General features: G+C 43.6%; 1 protein-coding gene across 1 annotated transcript in view; it reads right to left on the bottom strand.

Annotated features, from left to right (window-relative positions):
• Positions 1-2,452: 2,452 nt before the first annotated feature.
• Positions 2,453-21,401, bottom strand: part of NCR2 (natural cytotoxicity triggering receptor 2) — a 23,534-nt gene continuing 4,585 nt past the window's right edge. Inside the window, 5 exon segments of the mRNA XM_012804668.2 lie at positions 2,453-2,506; positions 2,508-2,537; positions 8,328-8,406; positions 9,135-9,248; positions 9,340-9,469. Coding sequence (XP_012660122.2) covers positions 2,453-2,506; positions 2,508-2,537; positions 8,328-8,406; positions 9,135-9,248; positions 9,340-9,469 — 407 coding nt within the window.

Raw genomic sequence — 21,401 nt, 5'->3', positions numbered from 1 at the left:
TGCAGGAGGAGGCAGACCCCGCCCAGGAGACCCCTTCCCCTGGGTGCAGCCACAGGAGACTCAGCTCTGGCTTCCTGCCTGCCCAGCACCCTCCACGGCAGTGGGTAGGCAGGAAGTGAGATGGGGGAAACTGTGGTCAACTCAAACACTGCCTCAGTCTTCTCTTTCTCCTTTCTCTCTCTCTCTCCCAGACTGCCCCTCATTTCCTAGATCCTTGTGTTTTTTTTTTTTAAGATTTTGCTCTTTTTTAAAATTATTATTAAATACAGTTTCCTTTTTCTTTATTTTTTTTAAACTTTTTTTATTATTTCTTTTTACAGTTTTTGACTGGGGCTGGGTTTGAACCCACCACCTCCAGTATATGGGGCTGGTGCCCCACTCTTTGAGCCTCAGGTGCCACCCAGACCCTTGTTTTTTTCATGTCCCCTAGAAGGATGGGCTAGAGATGGTTGACACGGTCAGAGTGCATTTGGGTCCGGGTCAGAGGCCCAAATGGACCGCACTAAGCTCACACACAGGCCTGCCTGGTGCGTCAGTGAAGTGCTGCCCCCAGGAGGTTTTGTGAATGCAGAGGGGAGAGGAGAGGGGAGGTAGAGAGTCAACTCCAGGATCCAGGTGCAGAGAGGGTCTCAGGTAGAGGCGAGGGGACGAGGCCTGGGAGCACAGAGCAGAGAGTGCTGAGCAGGGCTCTGTGATGAGTGGCCTTGGCTCAGGAGGGGGTGGCTTAGAGGAGAGAGGAGCTGCAGCTGTGCACATGCTCCCACTGCCTCATCTACTGATGCTAGAAATGTTGGTTGAAAAAAAAGTAGATAATTTGTAAAAAGAAAAAAACCCCAGGAATCTCGGTGCAGTTTGTGTAATTCTCAGTGCAGATGTAGAAGAGGTTTTGCCAACCAATGCCAAGTTTTTGGCTGCACCAAGGTGTGGGCACATCCTTGAGATTCAGGATTGGGCTGTAGTGACCCTGGGTATGCTGGCGATTGGGGCTGCCCAGATGGTAAGAACAGGGTTGGAATCCTACCAGGTGCTGACTGGGAAGGGGGTGCATCTAATCAGCAGGCCCAGAGGGGTGCCCTTTCATAATCCCTCCACAGGGGGGTCAGTTTCCACAGAGAAGCCCTATCACCAGAGCTCAGGGGCCAGGTGCTCTGCTCTGCTCCCTATTTTTTAATGTGGAAGTATTTTAAAATAAAATGTAGACATTTTATTCCACATTTTTTAAATGTGGAGGTATTTTAAAATAAATTGTAGATATCCCAGCATTTCACTTATAAATAATTTATTATAGATCTCTTAAGAGAAGAGCTTCTCATTACATAGCAAATTAATATTATCACAGCCAATGCAATTAGAAATCATTTCTTAATAATAGCTTCTACTATTCATTCCATTGTCAGATCCCCCCCCCCAAAGTTTAGCACTTTAACTATAAACAGAAATTGTGGTCTGCCTGAGACCTTGGCTGTCCCCATACTTCTCTGCTCTGGGCCTGGTATGGAGCCTGGTCCCCAGAGGAACCCGGGAAGAAAGCAGAGAGAGTAAGGAGGAGACCAGCGTTTCTGAGAAAAACTCCTGACCCTGGACCTCAAGGTGCTCCCAGGACCTTAGGAGTGAGTGGAGATGGGATGGAGCTTCACCTCCTTCCTGGGACTGTGTCCCCCTCTACTGGGCTCAGTTGAGGGTCATGGCATCCTGACCAATGTAACTTCACAGAAAAGTTCCCCATCCTTGCTGGGCTCCTTCCCCCACTGTCTGCTGCCCACCAGCAGCTGCCTTTTGTCCTCTCTGGCCACCTCTTTTCCGTTCTGTTCCTCTCCTTTGTTCCCTCCCCCCAGCCTGTGCTGGACTCTTCCCCAAGGCCTCACCACCTGTGGACTCACAGCTTGTGTTCTCAGGCTGGCTCCTGGTGCTCAGTCCCTGGTAACCCTGAGCTGGGCCCTGGGAGGTGTTCAGGTTGGGCTCACTGACACTGTCATGTGGAAGGGGGTTCAGAACTCACCTCCATCTCCTTCACTTTCTAGAGAAGGAAGCAGATGTTCACAGAGGGCCAGTGACCTGCCCCAAGTACACACATGGCTAAGCTGATAGAGCAAATCCAGTTCTTGTTTCCAAGCCTGGCTCACCCCAAGCGCCTCTGCTCCCTGGTCTTAGGTGCAGTGCTGTTTACAGTAGCATCTAAGGGGCTCCCAGGCTTCCAGGGGGCATCAGGAAAACTGAGGACAAGACAGGGCGATAATGGAGAAAAGAGGGCAGAATAGAGAAGTTGGTCTCTCGGACATCAAGCGTGAGGATGCAGGGCAGAGCCTCAGAGTTGGAAGGAAAATTAGGAAACAATAGGAATAAAATATTACCATAATTATTTATAATTTCCTTTTTATAATTTAAAATCATATAATTATAAACAATATAATTTAATAATTTAATGGTTATATTGTTTGTAATTATAACTTGTTTATAAAGTGTGCTTATTAGCATTGTTTATCGTAGTCCTCACATCAGTGTGATGGTAATATTTACCTCCCTACAGGTAAGGAAACTGAGCTCCTAAGGAAGGTCAGTGCCTGCTGACAGTGGCTGATGGCTTTGTTGGGACTCAGGCTCCTCAGCTCCATCTGGGGTTTCCACTGCATGCCCATCTACGTCAGCACAGGAAACCAGGAAGACAGTCAGGGATTGCTGGGGAATTGCACACAGGTGCAGAGATGACCCCTTCCCCATCCCATCATGCACGGGGTTGGTGGCCACCCCCTCCTGATCACTGCTGGCCAGAGAGGTGGCAGTGAGTATGCACATGTTTGGGGCTCTACCTGGTCAGTTTCCTAAGCCTGATTTTTTTTTTTGTTTTCCTCTGCTGTCCACTGAGCAGAGGTGGCTATAAGGACTCCAAGTTCACCCTGTGCCACACATTATTTTCTCTTTCCAGTTCTGGGTTGTCTCTCCTGTGTCACAGTTGAGGCCTCTTTCTACCATACCTTTCTCCTTCCAAAGCTCAGCATTTTCTCAGTGTCCTTCATATGTCTGGTGATTTGTGAATGTACCATCCCACTTAGAAATCCAAATAGGTCGGTAATGGGAGTATTACTGTTATGAAAGTTCAGCATTTGTTCCCCTGAAGCTGCATCAGAATAAGAGGGACAAGTGCTTTGAGAAGGAAAGAGAAGTTTATTAATTTGCTGGCAAAGGAGGAAAATGGCAGACAATGATCCCCAAATCCAAAGTTCTGCTTCTGAGCAGAAGCACAGAACTTTAAAATATTCTGATATTTTAAAAAATATCCCCAAATCCCACCTTGGGCCAAGACAATCCCCTGGCCTCTGCCCAGATTCATCCCATCTTCTGCTAAGACAGTCTCGTGACCTCCATCCAGATGAATCCCATTTTCAGCTAAGAGGATCTTGGGTCTTCTGCTTAGACAATTCCTCTGAGCTATCTCCTGTGACACAAAGAATAAAAGACATTCCCTGCTCCTCCTGCCCACAGGCCTGAGGCAGGGATACAGGTTTTGGGGAAGTAAATATTTTTACCATTTTTTATAGGCCATTCCCTCTGCAACATTATTAGTTTCATTTTCACCAAGGAAGAGACCAGGGGTAGAGACTGTAAGTACCTCCTCTAGGGTCTGTTAGTAGGTAAGAAGGAAAGGCCATTGTTTCGCACCAGGAAAAGCAACACTGACGCCTGTAATGTGGGAAGTAGAAAGCGAACCCAGTGAACTCATTAAAACAAAAGGTCCTCCTAGCACCCTGTGTCAGGAACCAGGGATTTACATGCAAAGTGTTGAAAGTGCTACCTGGTTTCTTCTTGTGGCTCATTTGTAAAATGAGAGGGGAGAGAGAGAAATTATAGTCGGGACCATTCAACGTGAAGGAGCTGGGACTTAACTTTAAACTCTCAGCCTCTAGACAATAGATGATGTTAAAATAAAACCCAGGGCACTTTCAGGAACATGTAATATAAAGATGAAACCAGGGGTGTGACTGTAAAATCCCTTGTTAAGACCTCAGAAAGATCAAAGGTAATGCATTTAGAATGAAAAACCAAGTTGTTTTCTTCCACACTCACCCTGCCTCCCCGGCAATTCTCCATTTCTCTGCAGACACCAACTGGATACCTTGCAATTCGGTTCAATTCTGACACTAACCAGAGTTAGCACAGACCACTTGGGTTAAGAGTTCACTGCCACAGGACTGCCCCCACTTCAGATGCCAATCACAAGCCCCAGGTTGTCACCTGTACTTCTGACTGACTAGCTATAAATCAGGGTTGTCATGAACTCTGTCTCAGGTTTTGTATGATGACTTTCTGGGATGGCTCACAGAACTCAGAGAAACACTCAAGTTCACTTGTTTATTATAATAACAAAGGATGTGAGAAAGGATTAAGATGAGCAGCCAGATGAAGAGACACATAGGATGAGGTCTGGAAGGGTCCGGAGTGCAGGAGCTTCTGTCCCTGTGGAGTTGGGGTACATCACCCTCCCAGCAAGTGGTTATATTCACCAACGCAGAAGCTCCTCAAAAACCTTACTTTGGGGATTTTGACAGAGGATTCTTCATGCAGGCATTATTGATTATTAACTCTACCTCTAGCCCCTCTCCCCTCTCTGAAGGATTGGAGGTGGGGCTGAAAGTGTGACTCGTTCCAGGGGAATAGGCACTCCGTGTCAGGAACTTGACTCGAAGACCGATATTAAAACAGAAGGTTCTCCTAGCACCCTGTGTCAGGAACCAGGGTCAAAAAACCAGTCTGTATATTTCTTATTATTTCATATCCTGCCTCAGACAAAGGCCCTCTACTAACTTTAAGGTATGTGCTTCACAGAGTTTTTTCAACCAAACATTAGGGCTTCCAAGAAGCTTAAGGACATTATCCCTCAGTGAACAGAGAGGCCTGGGATTTGGAAGACTCATCCCTGGGTCTACATGGGCCCAAGATCATCAAGAACTTATGGCAGGAGCAGTGAGAGGGACGCTGAGCCAGGGGTTAAGACACCTGAGGAATAAAGCAGAGTGCCCAGATTACACAGCATCTGCAACCACGACGGATGGCCCACATGGTGGTATAGTCTGATGGCAGAAAATCAGCTGCTGGGGTGATTTAGGGGGCACAGGAAGGTAGGAAGGGGCCAGAGGAACGCAGGGGACACCAACCCCACCCTCAGGCCTTGTGTCATGAGGCAAAGGAGAGCAATGAACCACCCCCCGAGAGAAATGCAGGGAAAGCTGTGTCCTCAGAGAAGAGGCAGATTTTAGGGAAAGTGAGAAGATGACATTGAGAGAAGCTGAACAGGTGAGAGCACACGCTCAGCAATGCCCATTTCAGAGGCTAGAGCTAGAAGGTTAACAGATTTGGTGACAAGTGGGGAAAGGGGTTCATTTAACAAATTTATAAAATCTTACTGAGTCAGGCTTCTGGGATGGCAAAGGAAGATTGGGTCATCTTGGCCTTCTTGTGATGACTGGAGTGAACAGGGATGAGGTAAAGGCACCAAGAAGCTGGCCATGGGGGCTGTCCGGGAGACAGGTGTCCATACAGGCATGAGTGGAGACCCGGGATCGCTCACTCCTGGGGAGGGATGTCTGGCAGAAAATTGGGGGTCCCTCCTCACTCCTGCTAAGTGGTGTGCAAGTTGGATGATGGAGGGGGCAATAAATGGATAAAATCTGTACCAATCCATTCCTGAGGATAAAGGGAGAGCTGCATGCAATTTCGAACCTGAGTAACAATCAGATGACTCCACAGACCAGGGAAAGCTAGTAGGGAGCAAGAATCAATCATTTTTATCTTATAAATCCCAGAAAGGCTTAGAAATCAGAGGTGTGGGTATCTCAGAAGGCAGAGTCAAAGTGGTGCTAGAAACCAGAGAGTAAGTTAGAGGCCTATTTTAAGAGTCAGTTGGACTCCTAAGTCTCTGCTGCCCATGAGACTGAGACTAGGTTAGCTGCCCACAGCGTCTCATTTCTCGCAATCACCCAGCTGCGGGGAACTTGAGGTTAGTCTCTGATAAAGGTGAATCACACAGGTGCTCTGCTCAGGGCCCCAGGTGCTGGGAGAGAGTGTGATGGGGCTGAGTGGAAGCAGACACGGGCAGGAGGACCTCCTGATCTGTGGAGCCTGATCCTGGCTTATGCTCTCAAGGAGGACAGGGAAGAGTCCTTCTGGAGAAACAGAGCTGTCAAAGAGAAAAAATGGAGCCATGCTCCTGCCAATATATCCGGAGCCCATGAACCCTGTGGCACATGCAGATCATCTGAGCTCTTCGAGGCAAGAGGCTACTGAGAACCAGCAAAGATTTCCAGAAAGCTCCGAGGAAAGACAGAGGCCCACGAAAGGAGAAAACAAAAGATACAGCAGGCATTTGTAGGAAACAGAAAATACACACAACTTTAAAAAAGTTCAAAAGTTAAAACTTCAATATTTCCAAACAAAATATGGCACATCAAAATAAAACATGCTGTGCTATAAAAAGGAATATTCATAGAACAAATGGACCATTTAGAAAGGAAAAAATGTGATAGTATAAACTGTGAACATTTGGATAGAATGTAACCTTGAGGAACTTTCCCAGAAAATAAGAACAAAGAAAAATACATGATAAATAGGAGAGAAAGGCTAATAAAATTAGAGGCTCAGACTGGAAGGAAGGTCTGGCACTGGGACTGTAGGTGTGTCCAAGAGAGAGAACAGCCCTGTGAGGCTAAAAGGCCTGGGAGAGGCCAGGGTGATCTCAGGGGTTTTGTGGTGAGCAGCCTTCTGCCTGGCTTGTGTAGAGAAAAGGAAGGTTCTCTCCTTTCTCAGGCCTGCAGCCACGTTGGCAATGGTAAGAAGAACAGCATAGACCTAGCAGTGCCGGATGGCAAGGGGACCCCTGCAGTGACACTGAGTTTCAATACCTGGGCAGTGAAAATGCACAGAGGTGTTGCTGAGAAGGGTCTTATCTGGGGAGCTGGCTAGGAAGGGCTCTGAAGATGGGACACCAGTCATGTGGCTGACACAGTGGTCTGGGTGTTGGTGCAAGGTGGAAGGGACTTAGAAGTGGGGAGAAAGCCAAGCAACAGAATGGCCCTGGCAGAAGGTGGCTGAATGGGGAGGGGGGGAGGGAGACAGAAATGATGGGGCAGCCTGGGTGTCCAGCTGGAGACATTAGATAGAAGTTACAGGAGGTCATGCGTTTGTTCTGAACTCCTGTGCTAGGCCCAGTGAACCAGACCAAAAAGGAGTCATGCTGAAGTTCCAGGCCACCAGGCTGAAATGAAGTTGTTTATCTGGCCTTCTAAGAAGTCAGGAGAGAGAGAAAGAGAGATAATAGCCAGATCTCCAAACAAGCCCCTTTTAGCCCAAATAGTAAGGATGTCCCCTCTGCTTTAGCCTTACAAGGAAAGTAACTGTGAAATGATCAATCCGCTTTTTGTCCTTGTTTCTGCTCTCTTCAGGCTTTTCTGTCTCTAAACACTGCCCAAATTGCAGCGTTCTCTAAACCTTCAGTCCTCAACCTGCAGCATCAGACCTCTTAGAAACTGGCCACACGGCAGAGGATGAGCTGCAGGCTGCTCCCCATCACTGGCATCACCACCTGAGCTCAGCCTCCTGTTGGATCATTGGTGCCTTAGATTCTCATAGGAGTGTGAATTCTACTGCAAACTGCATAGTCCTGCATACTCGAGGGACCTAGGTTGTGTGCTCCCATGAGAATCTAACACCTTATGGTCTGAGCTGGAGCTGAGGACATAAGCAACACGCTTCAAGTGTCACTGTCTCCCATCACCCCCAGATGGGACCATCTAGTTGCAGGAAAACAAGCTCAGGCCTCCCACTGACCCTCCATTATGGTGAGTCATATAATTATTTCATTATATATTACACTATAATTGTAATGGAAATAAAGTTCACAATAAATGTAATCACTTGAATTATCCAGAAACCATCCTTCCTCCCACCTTTTGTCTGTGGAAAAGTTTTCTTCCATAAAACTAGTCCCTAGTACCAGAAAAGTTGAGGGCTGCTGCTCTAAACCTCTTCTGGTTCCAACAGTCCTCTAATTGGCAAATTGTTCTTTGCTCAAATAAACTCTGTGAAATTTATTCTGTCTAAGGGTTTTCTTTTATTAGGAGCAAGAGGAGAGGAGGAATTGCCATTCATACTCTGGTGGAAAGATGCTGCCTCAGGCTTAACAGGATGGTGCTGGCCCTGGTGCAGGCCTTGGGTCAAGTTCTGGCCTTTTCTTTGCAGGGAAGGCAGAGCCCCAGAAGTCAGGGAGGAGCTCCTGGGTGACCAGGCTTGGGGCAGACCGGCCATCCACCTGGGTCCCTTGGCATAGTGGGAAGCACCCATGGGGTAGAGGGTCTGCACTGAGCTCGGTGCAGCAGAGACTTCCTTTGGTGCCGAACATGTCAATTTCTTAAGGCTCTGAGATACAAAGAGAGGGAAGAAATACATGAGGAAGCTCAGACCTGTTCTTTGACCCTGTTCTCTTTCCCTACACCCTGGCCTTCCTTCAGCAAGTTTGCTTCTGGCCCGCCTGACCCTGTTTCCCACCCTCTTCACTGCTGGCATTGTCCATGCACCTTTCACCAGCCCCACCTATATCTGTCTCCATGTGTCTCCTTCTCCCCAGAGTCGGTGGCTCTTTCCATCCTGTGTCCACCTTCTCACCCTCAGGACTAAAGTGAGTCCTGGAATGGCAGCTTTGGGGAGTCCCAGGACTTGGGTGCTCCTGGAAGGGTAGGTTGTGGGGGGGAGGGAATTTCTGGTTGTATAAGCTAATGTTACCGATGGAGGGAGAAGGGGAGATAGTGAGAGAGAGAGAGAGAGACAGAGAGATGGGGGAGGTGAGTGTAGGAGAGGCAGGAGAAGAGAGACAGAAAGACAGGAGGTGGGAAAAGGGGGAGAGAGAGAAAGAGGAGGAAACAGAAATGAGGAAGAGATCACTGCAAGCTTTCAGCTATAGAACAAAGGTGAACCTCCAACATTCCCATGAGTGTCGGATGGATTGACTCTCTGAGGCTTTAATTTGGTTTCCTGCCTGTGATCTCTGCCTGACACCCCCCCTCCCCAGCCCTCTATCCTGAGCAGGGATGATTCCCTGCTCCTTTCTCCCCAAGCCTAGCCCACACCCTGCTCACCAGAGCAGCAGCAGCAGCAGCAGCAGCAGTAACAGCAGCAAGGTCTTGGCTACAAGGAGTCCACAGAGCACAGGGAGTAGGGTGCTGGGGGCTGCAGGGCCATGGTAGAGCGTGGAGTTTCGTGGCCTAGAGGGCAGAGAGGACAGGCTGAAGAGGGAGTCTTCTCTGCTGGTCCCTGCCCTGGACTTGGTGGCTGTGGGTCCCACCATAAACTCACTGTGGAGGGGCATTGATGGCAGACGAGGCCTCGAGGGCATCTCTGGCTTCTCCAGTTGGGGGAACACTGCTCTGGGTCTGTGATGAGACCAGGTTAGGGGGAGCACAGGTGGCCTGTGTGGAGGCAAAGGCTTCTAGGGAAGGGAAAGACCTTGGTTAGTGGGTGGGACTGTGGCCAGTGGAAAAGCTGGGTAAGTGAGTTGGGTCAGACTTCGAGCAGAGCTCCGTGGCCCAGAAGGACAAAACTGATTTGGGAGGGTGGGTCTGGGCTGTGAAGTCCCTAGGATTAGAAAGAGCTGTGGCCTGGGCTCTAAAGGGCACCCAGGAGGAGTGCTGCAAGAGGCTCCAGGAGGCTCAGCCTCTCCCAGCACCTCTGCTCCTCTGCTGGCCATCTGCCCCAGCCTCTTCAAAGGTGGGAACAGTCAATATCCTTAGGGCCCTTTCTTCTCTGACCTCCATTCACTTCCCCACTCCCCTGGGGCTGTTTGAGGAAGGGAGCCCCTCACAGGGAATGTGGATGGCTGCTGTCACATCCTTGTCTCTGGCTCTGTGGCACAGCACTGGCTCCCACAACCTCAACAGCCTGTGAAATGCTTTTCATTTCCCTCTTGACTCTGAGACTTTGGGAGCTGCCTGCACACAGCTCCCACTGTTCATCTTTCCAGAAAGACCCTGAACCTACCTGGACTCAGAGCCCTTGGTACAAGGGGAAGTGGGCCAGCTGTCTCTGGGAAAGTGGTGGGGGCTTTTGGAGTCACAGCGAGTTTGGCCCCAAGGCCATGAGAGGAAGTGGGGATTCTTGATGCCCTCAGTTAGGTCTACATCCCTATCTAGGATCTGGGAGAGGAAAGCCTCCAGGAAAGCTGGAGGAAAGAGAGGATAAGGGCTGGGGGTGCTGGAGGAGAGGGTGCCAGAGGCTAGGGCATCCCTTGTTCCAGGGACTGCCCTGGAAGGCCTTCCCTGGAGAGAACCCCAGGCCCACGGACATGTGGGACATGATGCTATCCCATGGACATGTGGGACACAATGCTGTTCCACAGGGGCACTCTCTCTGAGGCTGCCTAGGAGGCTGGCCAGAACAAGCCTGTGCCCAGTCAGAAGTGGATGTTTGGGACACTCTGGGAAAATTATGGACTCATGCTGGTGAATGTGTGACCTGTGGGCTGGAGCTGGTTCATGACTTGTTGGTAACCTGTCTACAACAGGGTAAGCTTAAAAATTGGGATTAATGATGGCAAAACTTTTATATCTATTTGATAACTGCCTCAGAATCTAAGCATGTGTTTAGTAAACTCTCCTTGTCAGGGTACAGACCAGTTTAGCTGTTGCCAAAGTGCCAAGGAAAATGTGGAATGATTTCTGTGCTAGTAATGTACACCAGGACCAGGTTGTGGTGTGTGATACTTTAAGATTGGTTGTTAGCTATCATCCAAAGGTATATAAATACCTGGAAAAAAATATTTTTAAAAATAATTTGTTGGTGGTGCTCGTAACTCAGTGGGTAGGGTGCCAGCCACAAACACTGAGGCTGGCGGGTTTGAACCCGGCCTGGGCCAGCTAAAGCAACAATGACAACTGCAACAAAAAAATAGCCAGATGTTGTGGCTGGTGCCTGTAGTCCCAGCTACTTGGGAGGCTGAGGTAAGAGAATTGCTTAAGCCCAAGAATTTGAGGTTACTGTGGCTTGTGATGCCACAGCACTCTACTGAGGGTGACATAGTGAGACTCTATCTCAAAAAGAAAAATAAATAATAAAAATAGAATAATTGCTATTTTTAAATAATTTTCATTTTTAATCTAATCTTTTCTAAAAATTTAAAGCTTTAATATGATTACATAATTTACAGTACAGCTGTGATTACCTAATTGGAGTTCTAATTAACAGATAGCAAAATAAAAGTTTTTGTGAAGAAAAGACACTTCTTAATGTGACAGTAACAGTGCCACTTAATAAAGATGGTGAAATTGGTACCAAAGAAGTTTTTTCCTTCTGAGATTGAAATGGGCAGGTTCTCAGCCCACCTCCCTCTTCCTCCCTTCCTCCCAGAGTCAACCCCAGGAACAAGCCCGCCTCTCTCCTCCCTCCCCCCAGAGTCAACTCTGGGAATGGGACAATTTCCCAGCTCAACTCCCTCCTTCTCCTTTCCCCTTAGAGACAAAGTTCCCCAAAGTTCCAAGTTCAAGTGAACAATGGTGGGAATTTACCCAGATTGTAACCCACAAAGCTGTAACCCCCACCCCACCGTGAGCTAACCAGCCATGTTTTGCTTCTGTAGTATGCTTGCTCAAAAATTATATAAGGCAAGCTGCTGTCTACTGGGACAGACTGTCTCAGAGCACCAGTCCCCTGCGCAGCTTTCAGGAGGAGGGCAGGATGTGGTCCCTCTGAGGGGAGGCACCCCCTGGAAACATCCCAGGGCCCCCAGAGAACTTGAGCCCTCAGGAGACCAGCTAACAATCACCCCTAAATTCACCTGTGAGTCCACCTCCAGAGGTAAGCCACTTTAACATCTATTTCTAGCTAGTGTCTGCTGATGCTAATGTAACTATTAGTATTATTTTGTTGTGCTTATTTATTGTGAATTGTTGTGAAAATATGTAACTGTTTGTTAAATTCATTTGTTGTAATTTGTATAAAGCCCTTAAAAACCTCCAAGAGAAGGCCAAAGAGACAGTAACTTTAAATAAGGACCCCAGGTTGCCAGGCTCTTGACCTATCAGAGACATTCAGAAATGTGTGAAAGCATATGTCGGTAGAACAACCCGACCAGTGGGGAGCCTCAGCCCTACTGGCCTGTCAGGGACTCCCAGAAATGTGTTAACACCCGTCACCAGAAACGCCATTAAAATGAAAGTGGGGGTCCAATCAACTCCTGGGGTGTTAAATCATCTATAGGCTTGTTAAAAAGTATATGAAAGTATATTCTGGTACTGATTTTGAGAGTACAGGGATAGAAAGTAAATGTAGATTATTAAACATTGTTCATATTGAGCCCATGTCTGTCTTGTCATTTTGTATTATTTGTTCAGTGTTTATTAGAAGATTGGTCTCAGCCTGAAACAAACAGTCTTGAAAATATTTATGAATAGATTGCAGATCTTTTCTTTCAAGAGACCCTTCAAGACTTTACTTCTTCTGAAACTGCCTTATTTACCTATTACTCTTATATGTCCTACACCCCTCACTGTCTGGTGCATCTTTAGCCTAGCAGTCATTAGTCTCTTCATCCTTATTATTAGTATTAAACTTTGTAGCACTGCCCCCCACCCCCCTCAAGACTGGTCCACCAGGGAACATGTGACCTTGTTCATACTTCTGTCCCCACCTAGTTCTAATCCTTCTGCATCCCCCTAATTCTACGATGCCCCATCACCACCAGACTTTTGGGCCCCTCCTTTTTCTGTTTCCTGGGGAGGATTCTTCTATCAGAGCTACTAATCCTCAATGTGGAGTCTTCTCCTTTTCCTAGTCTAAGGAGATTTCTATTTAAAGAAGTAAAAACACTCTTGGACCATATAAAAACCCCAGCGACTTAGCCCTTCTGTTTTCTCACTGATTCTGTCCAAAATGGCAGTTCAAATTAAAAATCAAAGCTGCCCAGATTAAAAAATGAGTTGAAATGTGTGTATAACAATATACTTCTTAGAAATCCTGAAAAAGTAACAGGCAGCTGTGAGGAACTCCTCTAAAGATAAAAACAAACTATAGTAAGCTAAATTAACCTTGAAGAGAACTCTGTAACTAACAACAACACCCTGGTTTCTACATTAAACCAAAAAGGAAAAAAAAAAGGTATAAGAGAATTTTTAAAAATGTTCCCTAGAACTCAGCATTCTATGCCTTGAAATACCAGAGTTCTTGCCAGCAAACAAACAAAAAAAACCTCCTTCCTCTATATTGTCAGTATAAGTGTCTGTTTATTTTGGTTCACTGTTTTCCTGCAACATTCTAATTCCCTGATGGGAATTCTCCCCAGCACCCTGACTGATGCCATTCCTTAAGAGCCCTCCTGTGCTGATTACTTAAGCTTTTCAGCAGAGTAATAGGAAGGTCCTGTGGTGATCCTCTGTAACAGCAGCTCACCAATAGAGAAATAAGCATCCAGGAAAAAACAAACAAACAAACAAAAAAAACAGACTCTGACAATAACCCTACTTATGTAAACTCCATCTCTGAAGTAGAAAGTAGTAATAAAAAAATTTAAAACAAGAAATAAAGAATTTTGAAATGTTAAAAATGGTACATGTAAGTTATAAATGTTTATGAAAAATTTTAAAGGAATTTCAAAATGTAATAATTTAGTTGCCTAAAAAAAAAAAAAAACAGAGTCTTTATCAAAAAATAAAATTCTTGCCTTTTAAAACTTTCTAATTATCAGTTTAGCAAGTAAATGGTTAACTGTAATCCTGTTTTGTGAAAAGTAAATTTGGGGGAGTAAGAGAAATTAGAAAGAAAAATGACATATGTAAGGAAAGAACACTGTGTGATAAATTTGTCCTGAAACAGAGCAGTTATTTTAAAAAGTGAAAGGTGGGCAAAAGTTAAAGAAGATTTAAAATGTTTATAAATTATCTGTGCAGGTTGAATAAAGCTCATAAAAGAGACTTTATAAAAAAGTTTACATGTAATCCAGTTGACTATTTATTTCCTTCAAAATATTTTAACTTGTAATCTTGTTTAAACAAATTAAACCTTTAAGCCTTTAATATTTGACAAAACTTCCAAAGTAAAAACTAAATTTAGAGCTCTGCACCTGTAGCACTGTAATTATGGTGCTGGCCACATGTACCAAGGCTGGTGGATTCAAACTCAGCCTGGGCCATCTAAACAACAAAAACATAGCTCTAAATATGGTCTTTTTAAAATGTTGAAACCACTGAAAACTTGAAAAAAACAAACAAATTAAACTTAATTTAATTTATTAAAAGTGTATAGGAAACATTGTCAAATATGAAATGGTAATTAATTTTGTATGGTTATGATTATATATATGTGTTCCAATATTGTAAAGCATTGGTCTATCCTAACATATAAGACATTGGTCTGTCCTCACCTGTAAAGCATTGGTTTGTCCTAATGTATAAGGTATTGGTCTGTCCTAATATATATTGTCAGTAATAATTTTAATTCATCTAAAAAAATGTTTTTTATGTAATTGGCTGAATTCAAAATTTATCCTAAAAAAAGAAGAAAAAGAAATATTAAGAAAGGCTGATGAATTCTCTCAAATTCAAATTCCTGATGTCTTTACAAAGCAGATTTTTACAACTTTAATTAGAAAGTTAACATGTCTATGAATATTGCTAACTTAACTTCAAACAGAACAGAAATCGGTTATGTGGAACTGGGCCAGTTTGTTATGACTTTTGTTTGAAATATTGTTAGTTCTGGCTGTGTTCTGTTTTCTGGAAGTCAAGAAAATAATTTTCTGTCTTTTGAACTATTTATAGCTTTTCAAGCAATGTATGTACGTAAACATGTATTTTTTCTCTCTCCTTGATTTCTCCAAAATTTATAAGCCATTTGTAAGTATTCTTAATTAATTAATTTATTTTTTTTGAGACAGAGCCTCAAGCTGTCCCCCTGGGTAGAGTGCCCTGGCATCACAGCTCACAGCAATCTCCAACTCCTGGGCTCAAGTGAGTCTCCTGCCTCCACCTCCCAAGTAGCTGGGACCACAGGCACCCACCACACCTGCTTATTTTTTTGGTTGCAGCCATCATTGTTGTTTGGCAGCTGGGGCTAGATTTGAACCCGCCACCTTAGGTGTACGTGGCTGGCGCCTTAGCCACTTGAGCCACAGAAGCTGAGCCAAGTATTCTTAATTTCTAACAATACAGTTATTTGCATAAGTTCTATAAGAAACTGTTTTGTTCTATAGGACATGATAAAGGCACTGGTTATTTTACCAAGGTTTTGGCTGGAACAGCATTTCCAGAGATGTCCAGACTGCATTAAGGAATTAAGGTTGACTTTATAAAGCCAATAAAAAGTCCTTTGGAAAACCAGCTAGATACCCATCAGTAACATTTCCTAATCTGTGGTAAGTAACGAAGGTAACTTCCTGACAGGTCTGGGAATCGAAATGTGCTTTGGAACCTTAAGAGAAGAGGAATTTACCCAATGCATATGGGTATCTAATGGCACAGATGAAACCTGGGCTCATGAAAAGCTTCAAGTCCAACTGAAATTCCATACAAAATATTCCAGCAAAGCCAATGTTAAAGAAAGGCCTAAATGGCTAATAATTATTCTTACCGCACTCTATGCAAATAATAAAACCCAGTATACTGAAGGCACTGTTTATTTTAGTAACTGCTCTAGTTGAAGGGAAAATCAGAGAAAGAAAAATAGTCCAAAAAAAGAAAGCTATAGCCCACCTGTACTAACTAATTTATTAAATAGAAGTAAAAGACTGACCAAAGAGTATAGAATTATATGCAGTAGTTGTAGGTGCTCATCCCATAGTTTAAGTTACTACTTTGGTTTAACAGAAAGAATGCAAATAAAGCAAAATACATAAACAGAACCATAAAAGAAGAAATTGGTAAACTCTGCCAGAAAGCAAAGCTTAATTAAATATAGGCCTTACCACTGATATTGTTCAAAAAAGCCTTTGTCAAAAACCACTGAAGTATTTAATCATGTTCATTTAATCTTTTACATCTGTACATTCTTTCTCTCTAAAAAAAAAATCAAGGGAACTCAAATGCCAACCCCACCACAACCTTTAGGCCAGCCCCCACCAACTATCCCCAGCCATGTACCAGGATGACCTGAGGGACCCCCAAGAGCCTGTGACTCCCAGCCCTGCCTCCATGAAAGGACCTACAGAGAGTGGGACTTTGACAGGGACTTCTCCTACAGCTACCTTGCCATAGGGCAGTCCCATGCCGCATACTGCCCCCAAATAAGACTAAGTGGGAGTGCCCCTTGAGACGTGGGGGTGCTCTCTGCCAGACAGTCTTAAAGCTAGACAACATACGGCCCTTCCTGGCTGACTTCAGTAACCTCTCCTACCCCAAACTGAAAAACTTACACACCTTTAAGTGGGACCAGACAAAAAAAATGAAGCTAGAGGCGATGTTTCTAACTCATAACCCCAGCAACTTAAAAAAAGTTGCATGAACGAAAACCCCTCCTCCTCCTCTGACCCACTACCAACCCCTCCCTAGTGATTCAGGTGAATCAAGGATTTGATTTCCCAAGAAGACCAGTGGGGAATGAAATGGGCAGGTTCTCAATCCACCTCCCTCCTCCTCCCTCCCGCCCCCAGAGTTGACCCCGGGAAGGGGTCTGCCTCCCTCTTCCCTCCCCCCAGAGTCAACCCTGGGAATGGGACAAGTTCCCAGCTTGACCGCCTCCTCCTCCCCCCTCAGAGGCAAAACAAAGAAGCACGAAAAGTCCCAAGTGGTGGGAATTTATCCAGATTGTAACTCTTAAAGCTGTAACCCTCCCACCCCCACTATGAGTTAACCAACCATGTTTTGCTTCTGTAGTATGCTTGCTCAAAAATTATATAAGGCAACCTGCCCTCTACTGGGACAGACTGTTTCAGAGCAGCAGTCCTCTGCGCAACTTCAATAAGCCTCCGATTGATTTGCACTTAAGTGGGGTCCGGGTCTATACTTTCAGGTTGCAGGGGTACAACAAGATTATTCCAAAGAATTTGTATTGGTTTTGTTTGAAAACAGAATCCTCTTTTGTGTAGACAGAATAATGCCATCCCCAAAATGTCCACTCCCAGAACCTCAGGAACCTGGGAATATCTCTCCTTATATGGCAAAAGGGACTTTTGAGATATGAGGATTGGATTGGATTGGATTATCCTGGTGGGCCCAATTTAATTACATGAGTCTATAAAAGCTGAGACTGTTTCCTGGCTATGGTCAGAGACAGATGTACTGTGAGAGGGACCCCACTGGCTGCTGATGGCTTTGAAGAGGAAGGCAGGAGGCCACGAGCCAACCTGGAAACTAGAGACAGTCTTCAGGGTACATCCTACAAGAAAACCTACAGTTGCAGGAAACTGAATTCTGCCAACAACATGAATGAGCAGAAAATGGATTCTATCCTAGAGACTCCAGAAAGGGACACAGCTGCTGACACCTTAATTTTAGTGTTGTTTTGAGCCACTAGATTTGTGGTAGTTGGTTATGGCAGCAACAGGGAACTATTCTTGCATAGTGTGAATTTTGCAGTTATAATTAGTAGTGAAGTATTAAAACCTAGTGAGTTATATGTTGAAATATATTGGCTCATGAAGCAAATATACTGTAAAAAATGGGCATATACATATAAAACATAAATTCAAAACAAACTATTCTTTTTTCAGAAAAAAGTATTGGATTAAAAGCAATGAGTATTTCACTTATAAATGATAGTTTAGTGAGTTTCTTGTGAGTAGCACTTTGTATTATAAAGACTTAGAATCCTTCTACAATTGCCAAAACATTATTGAAAGAGTGCAATGTAAAGGTTTGATCCACAACATTGGCTTAATTTACAGTAAAGAAGGGAGCTCAAATTTCACTTTTAATTGATATCTAGGTAGACATATTTAGGAACTAGATAATGATATGGGAGACTGTCTCTTAGAACATATAAAGCTAGCAAAGTACTTTTCATGGCAATTGGAATGATGTACAAATATTGTTAGCATAACCATTGCTTTATTATGAGTGCAATTTGAACACAACAGTACAAAGGAATTCTGTGTCTCTTAGCGTCATTGCCTCAAACACTGCTGTGAATAATATAAAACAATGAAAGATTACATTATCAAAATGTGATTTAAGTTTTATATGGAAGTATGATCTAATGGATGAAATTTCTATGACAGGAAAACATTCTGGAATAGTATTTTTGATTAAGAAGCTTTATAATTGTAAATCAATGCACTGCTTCCTTCATTGGGAAAGTTTCACCTTGAAAAAAATATCAGCTGAACTGAACTGCGTGCTGACCAACATGAAAAAAATTGTGAATTTCAAAAGGTAAATATATTAAATTTAAAATCATCCTCTTTGAGGAGGGAGCAAGATGACGACTGAATAACAGCTTTTTTGCAACCAGGCATGGTGAGACTGGGGAGAGAATACTCCAGGCATCTCTGGCTTGTGGGTTCTGCCCAGAAACATCCCATTAGGGATGCAGGGAAATAGCAAGAGACTTCTGGATCCCAGGACGAGGACAAAAGCAGTGGAGAAATGGCAAATGGTTGCATTCATTTGGTCTGAGGCTGTGGCTGCCACTGCTGTAACTACCATAGTGTGAGATAGCAAACAGGTAAGGCCTTCCCTGTGGGTTGTTTTGTTTTTTTGGACTTGGGCACTCAGTTGAACTATCTTGGAGAACTTGGGCGAGAGTGTGGATGACTTTAAGCATTGTCTAGGGCCCCAGACTGAGCCACTATGCTGGAATGGAGCTAACATTATTTGGCTGTGGGCTGTGGGAGCCATTGAGGGAGAACTGCCCCTGCAGGCTCTGCCCTCAGGGTTGAAGAGTGAGGCTCAGGCTGAGAGACCTTGGGCCAGTAATCCAGTAACTGAGCAGTGCCAAAAGCTGAGACTGAGACACAGGGGAAGAGCATAGCCAAGGTTAACAGTTTAAAGTATCTTTTAAATGAGCTGAGGAGAGATTTAGGCTTTCAACCCTGAAGGGTTTGAGAAATTAGCACAGGCCTCCAGCCTCCATCTCATATAGCTGTATCAGCATTGTGATTAACATCTCATACCCTAGAAGATCCCCTGTTGCCCAGACAATGTTCAGCAAAATATATACACTGCTTTTGTTTCTTTTTTTATTTCAACATTTTCCCTCTAGATTTTTCTTTTCTTTCTTCATTTTTCTAGTTTAAATATAATTTTCCTTTGTTGCCTTCTTTAATAATAAGAACTTCATTTTTGCTAGTGTTTATGTACCTATTATATGATTTCCCCCCCAATTTTATCCCATATGGTTTTCTGTTTGTTTGTTTTGGTTTGATTTATAGCATTTTTGTCTCTCCTTTCTCTTTGGTGCAGGGGAAAATCCATCAGAGTGACTGCATACTTCTCTAATGAAACTTTTTAAGCCAGAAGACAATGGTCATCTATCTTTAATCTACTTAAACAGAACAATTTCCAGCCCAGAATTCTATATCCCACTAAGCTAAGCTGTAAAATTGATGGAGAAATCAAATATTTAACTGATATGCAAACACTAAGGAAATTTGCCACAACAAGACCAGCTCTACAGGAAATACCTTAACCTGTTCTACACACTGACCATCACAATGGACCACCAGCAAAGTAAGAACTCAGAAATTAAAGGATAGAACCTAGCTTCTACAATGATGCAAAAGACTAAACTGAGCAATGGACTTTCACAAAATAAGATGAATAGAATGTTATCACACTTGTTAATTATCTCAATAAATGTTAATGGCTTGAATTCCCCACTGAAGAGGCATAGATTGGCTAATTGGATTAAAAAGCACAAGCCATTCATCTGCTATATACAGGAAACACACCTAGCCTCAAAAGACAAGTTAAAACTTGGAGTTAAGGGTTGGAAGTCAATTTTTCAGGCAAATGGAATTCAGAAGAAAAGAGGGGTTGCAATCTTTCTTATTTACAGATACATGTGGATTTAAAGCAACTAAAGTCAAAAAGGGCAAAGATGGTCACTTCATATTGTTCAAGGGAAAAATACAACAAGAAGACATTTCAATTCTAAATATTTATGCACCCAACTTAAATGCTCCCAGATTCTTGAAATGGACCTTACTTAGTCTGAGCAATATGATATCCTATAACACAATAACAGGGGACTTTAACACTCCTCTTACAGAGCTGGACAAATTCTCTAAACATAAATTAAATGAAGATATAAGGGACTTAAATGAGACCCTAGAACAACTGTGCTTGATAGACATATATAGAACACTCCATCCCGAAGATAAAGAATACACATTCTTCTCATTGGCCCATGGAACATTCTCCAAAATTGATCATATCCTAGGACACAAAACAAATCTCAAGAGAATCAAAAGAATTGAAATTTTACCTTGTATCTTCTCAGACCACAAGGCATTAAAGGTGGAACTCAACTCCAACAAAAATGTTCAACCCCACACAAAGTCATGGAAATTAAACAACCATATGCTGAATGACAGTTGGGCACGGGAAGAAATGAAAGAGGAAATCATTAACTTTCTTGAGCATAACAACAATGAAGACACAAGTTACCAAAACCTGTGGGATACAGAAAAAGCAGTTTTGAGAGGAAAATTTAAAACTTTAGATGCCTTCATTCGAAAAACAGAAAGAGAAAGCATCAAAAAACTCACAAGCCATCTTATGGAATTGGAAAAAGAAGAACAATCTAAGCCTAAACCCAGCAGAAGAAAAGAAATATCCAAAATTAAATCAGATATCAATGAAATTGAAAACAAAAGAATCATTCAGAAAATTAATGAAACAAGGAGGTTTTTTTAAAAATAAATAAAATAGATAAACCTTCGGTCAGACAAATTAGAAAAGTAAATCTTTAGTAACCTCAATCACAAATGATAAAGAGGAAATAACAACTGATGCCACAGAGATATAAGAGATTATCTCTAAAAACTACCAGAAACTCTATGCCCAGAAATTTGACAATGTGAAGGAAATGGATCAATATTTGGAATCACACCCTCTCCTTTTCTTTCCAGGAAGAAACAGAGCTCCTGAACAGACCAATTTCAGGCACTGAGATCAAAGAAACAATAAACCACTCCCCCCCCCCCAAATTGCCCTGGTCCAGATGGCTTCACACCAGAATTCCATCAAACTTTCAAAGAATATGCTTATTCCTATACTGCAGAAGGAATATGCTTATTCACATACTGCAGAAATTATTCTAAAAAATTGAGGAGGAAGGAATCTTTCCCAACACATTCTATGAAGCAAACATCACCCTGATACCTAAACCAGGAAAAGATCCAATTAAAAAGGAGAACTTCAGACCAATTTCATTAATGAATATACACGTAAAAATTCTCAACAAAATCCTAGCCAATAGATTATAGCTTATCATCA

Source organism: Otolemur garnettii, unplaced genomic scaffold (assembly GCF_000181295.1).
Source record: "Otolemur garnettii isolate 467f Iridium unplaced genomic scaffold, OtoGar3 scaffold00031, whole genome shotgun sequence".
NCBI lineage: Eukaryota > Metazoa > Chordata > Mammalia > Primates > Galagidae > Otolemur > Otolemur garnettii.
Note: the sequence above shows the minus strand (reverse complement) of the source record. Positions and strands in the feature narration are given on the sequence as shown.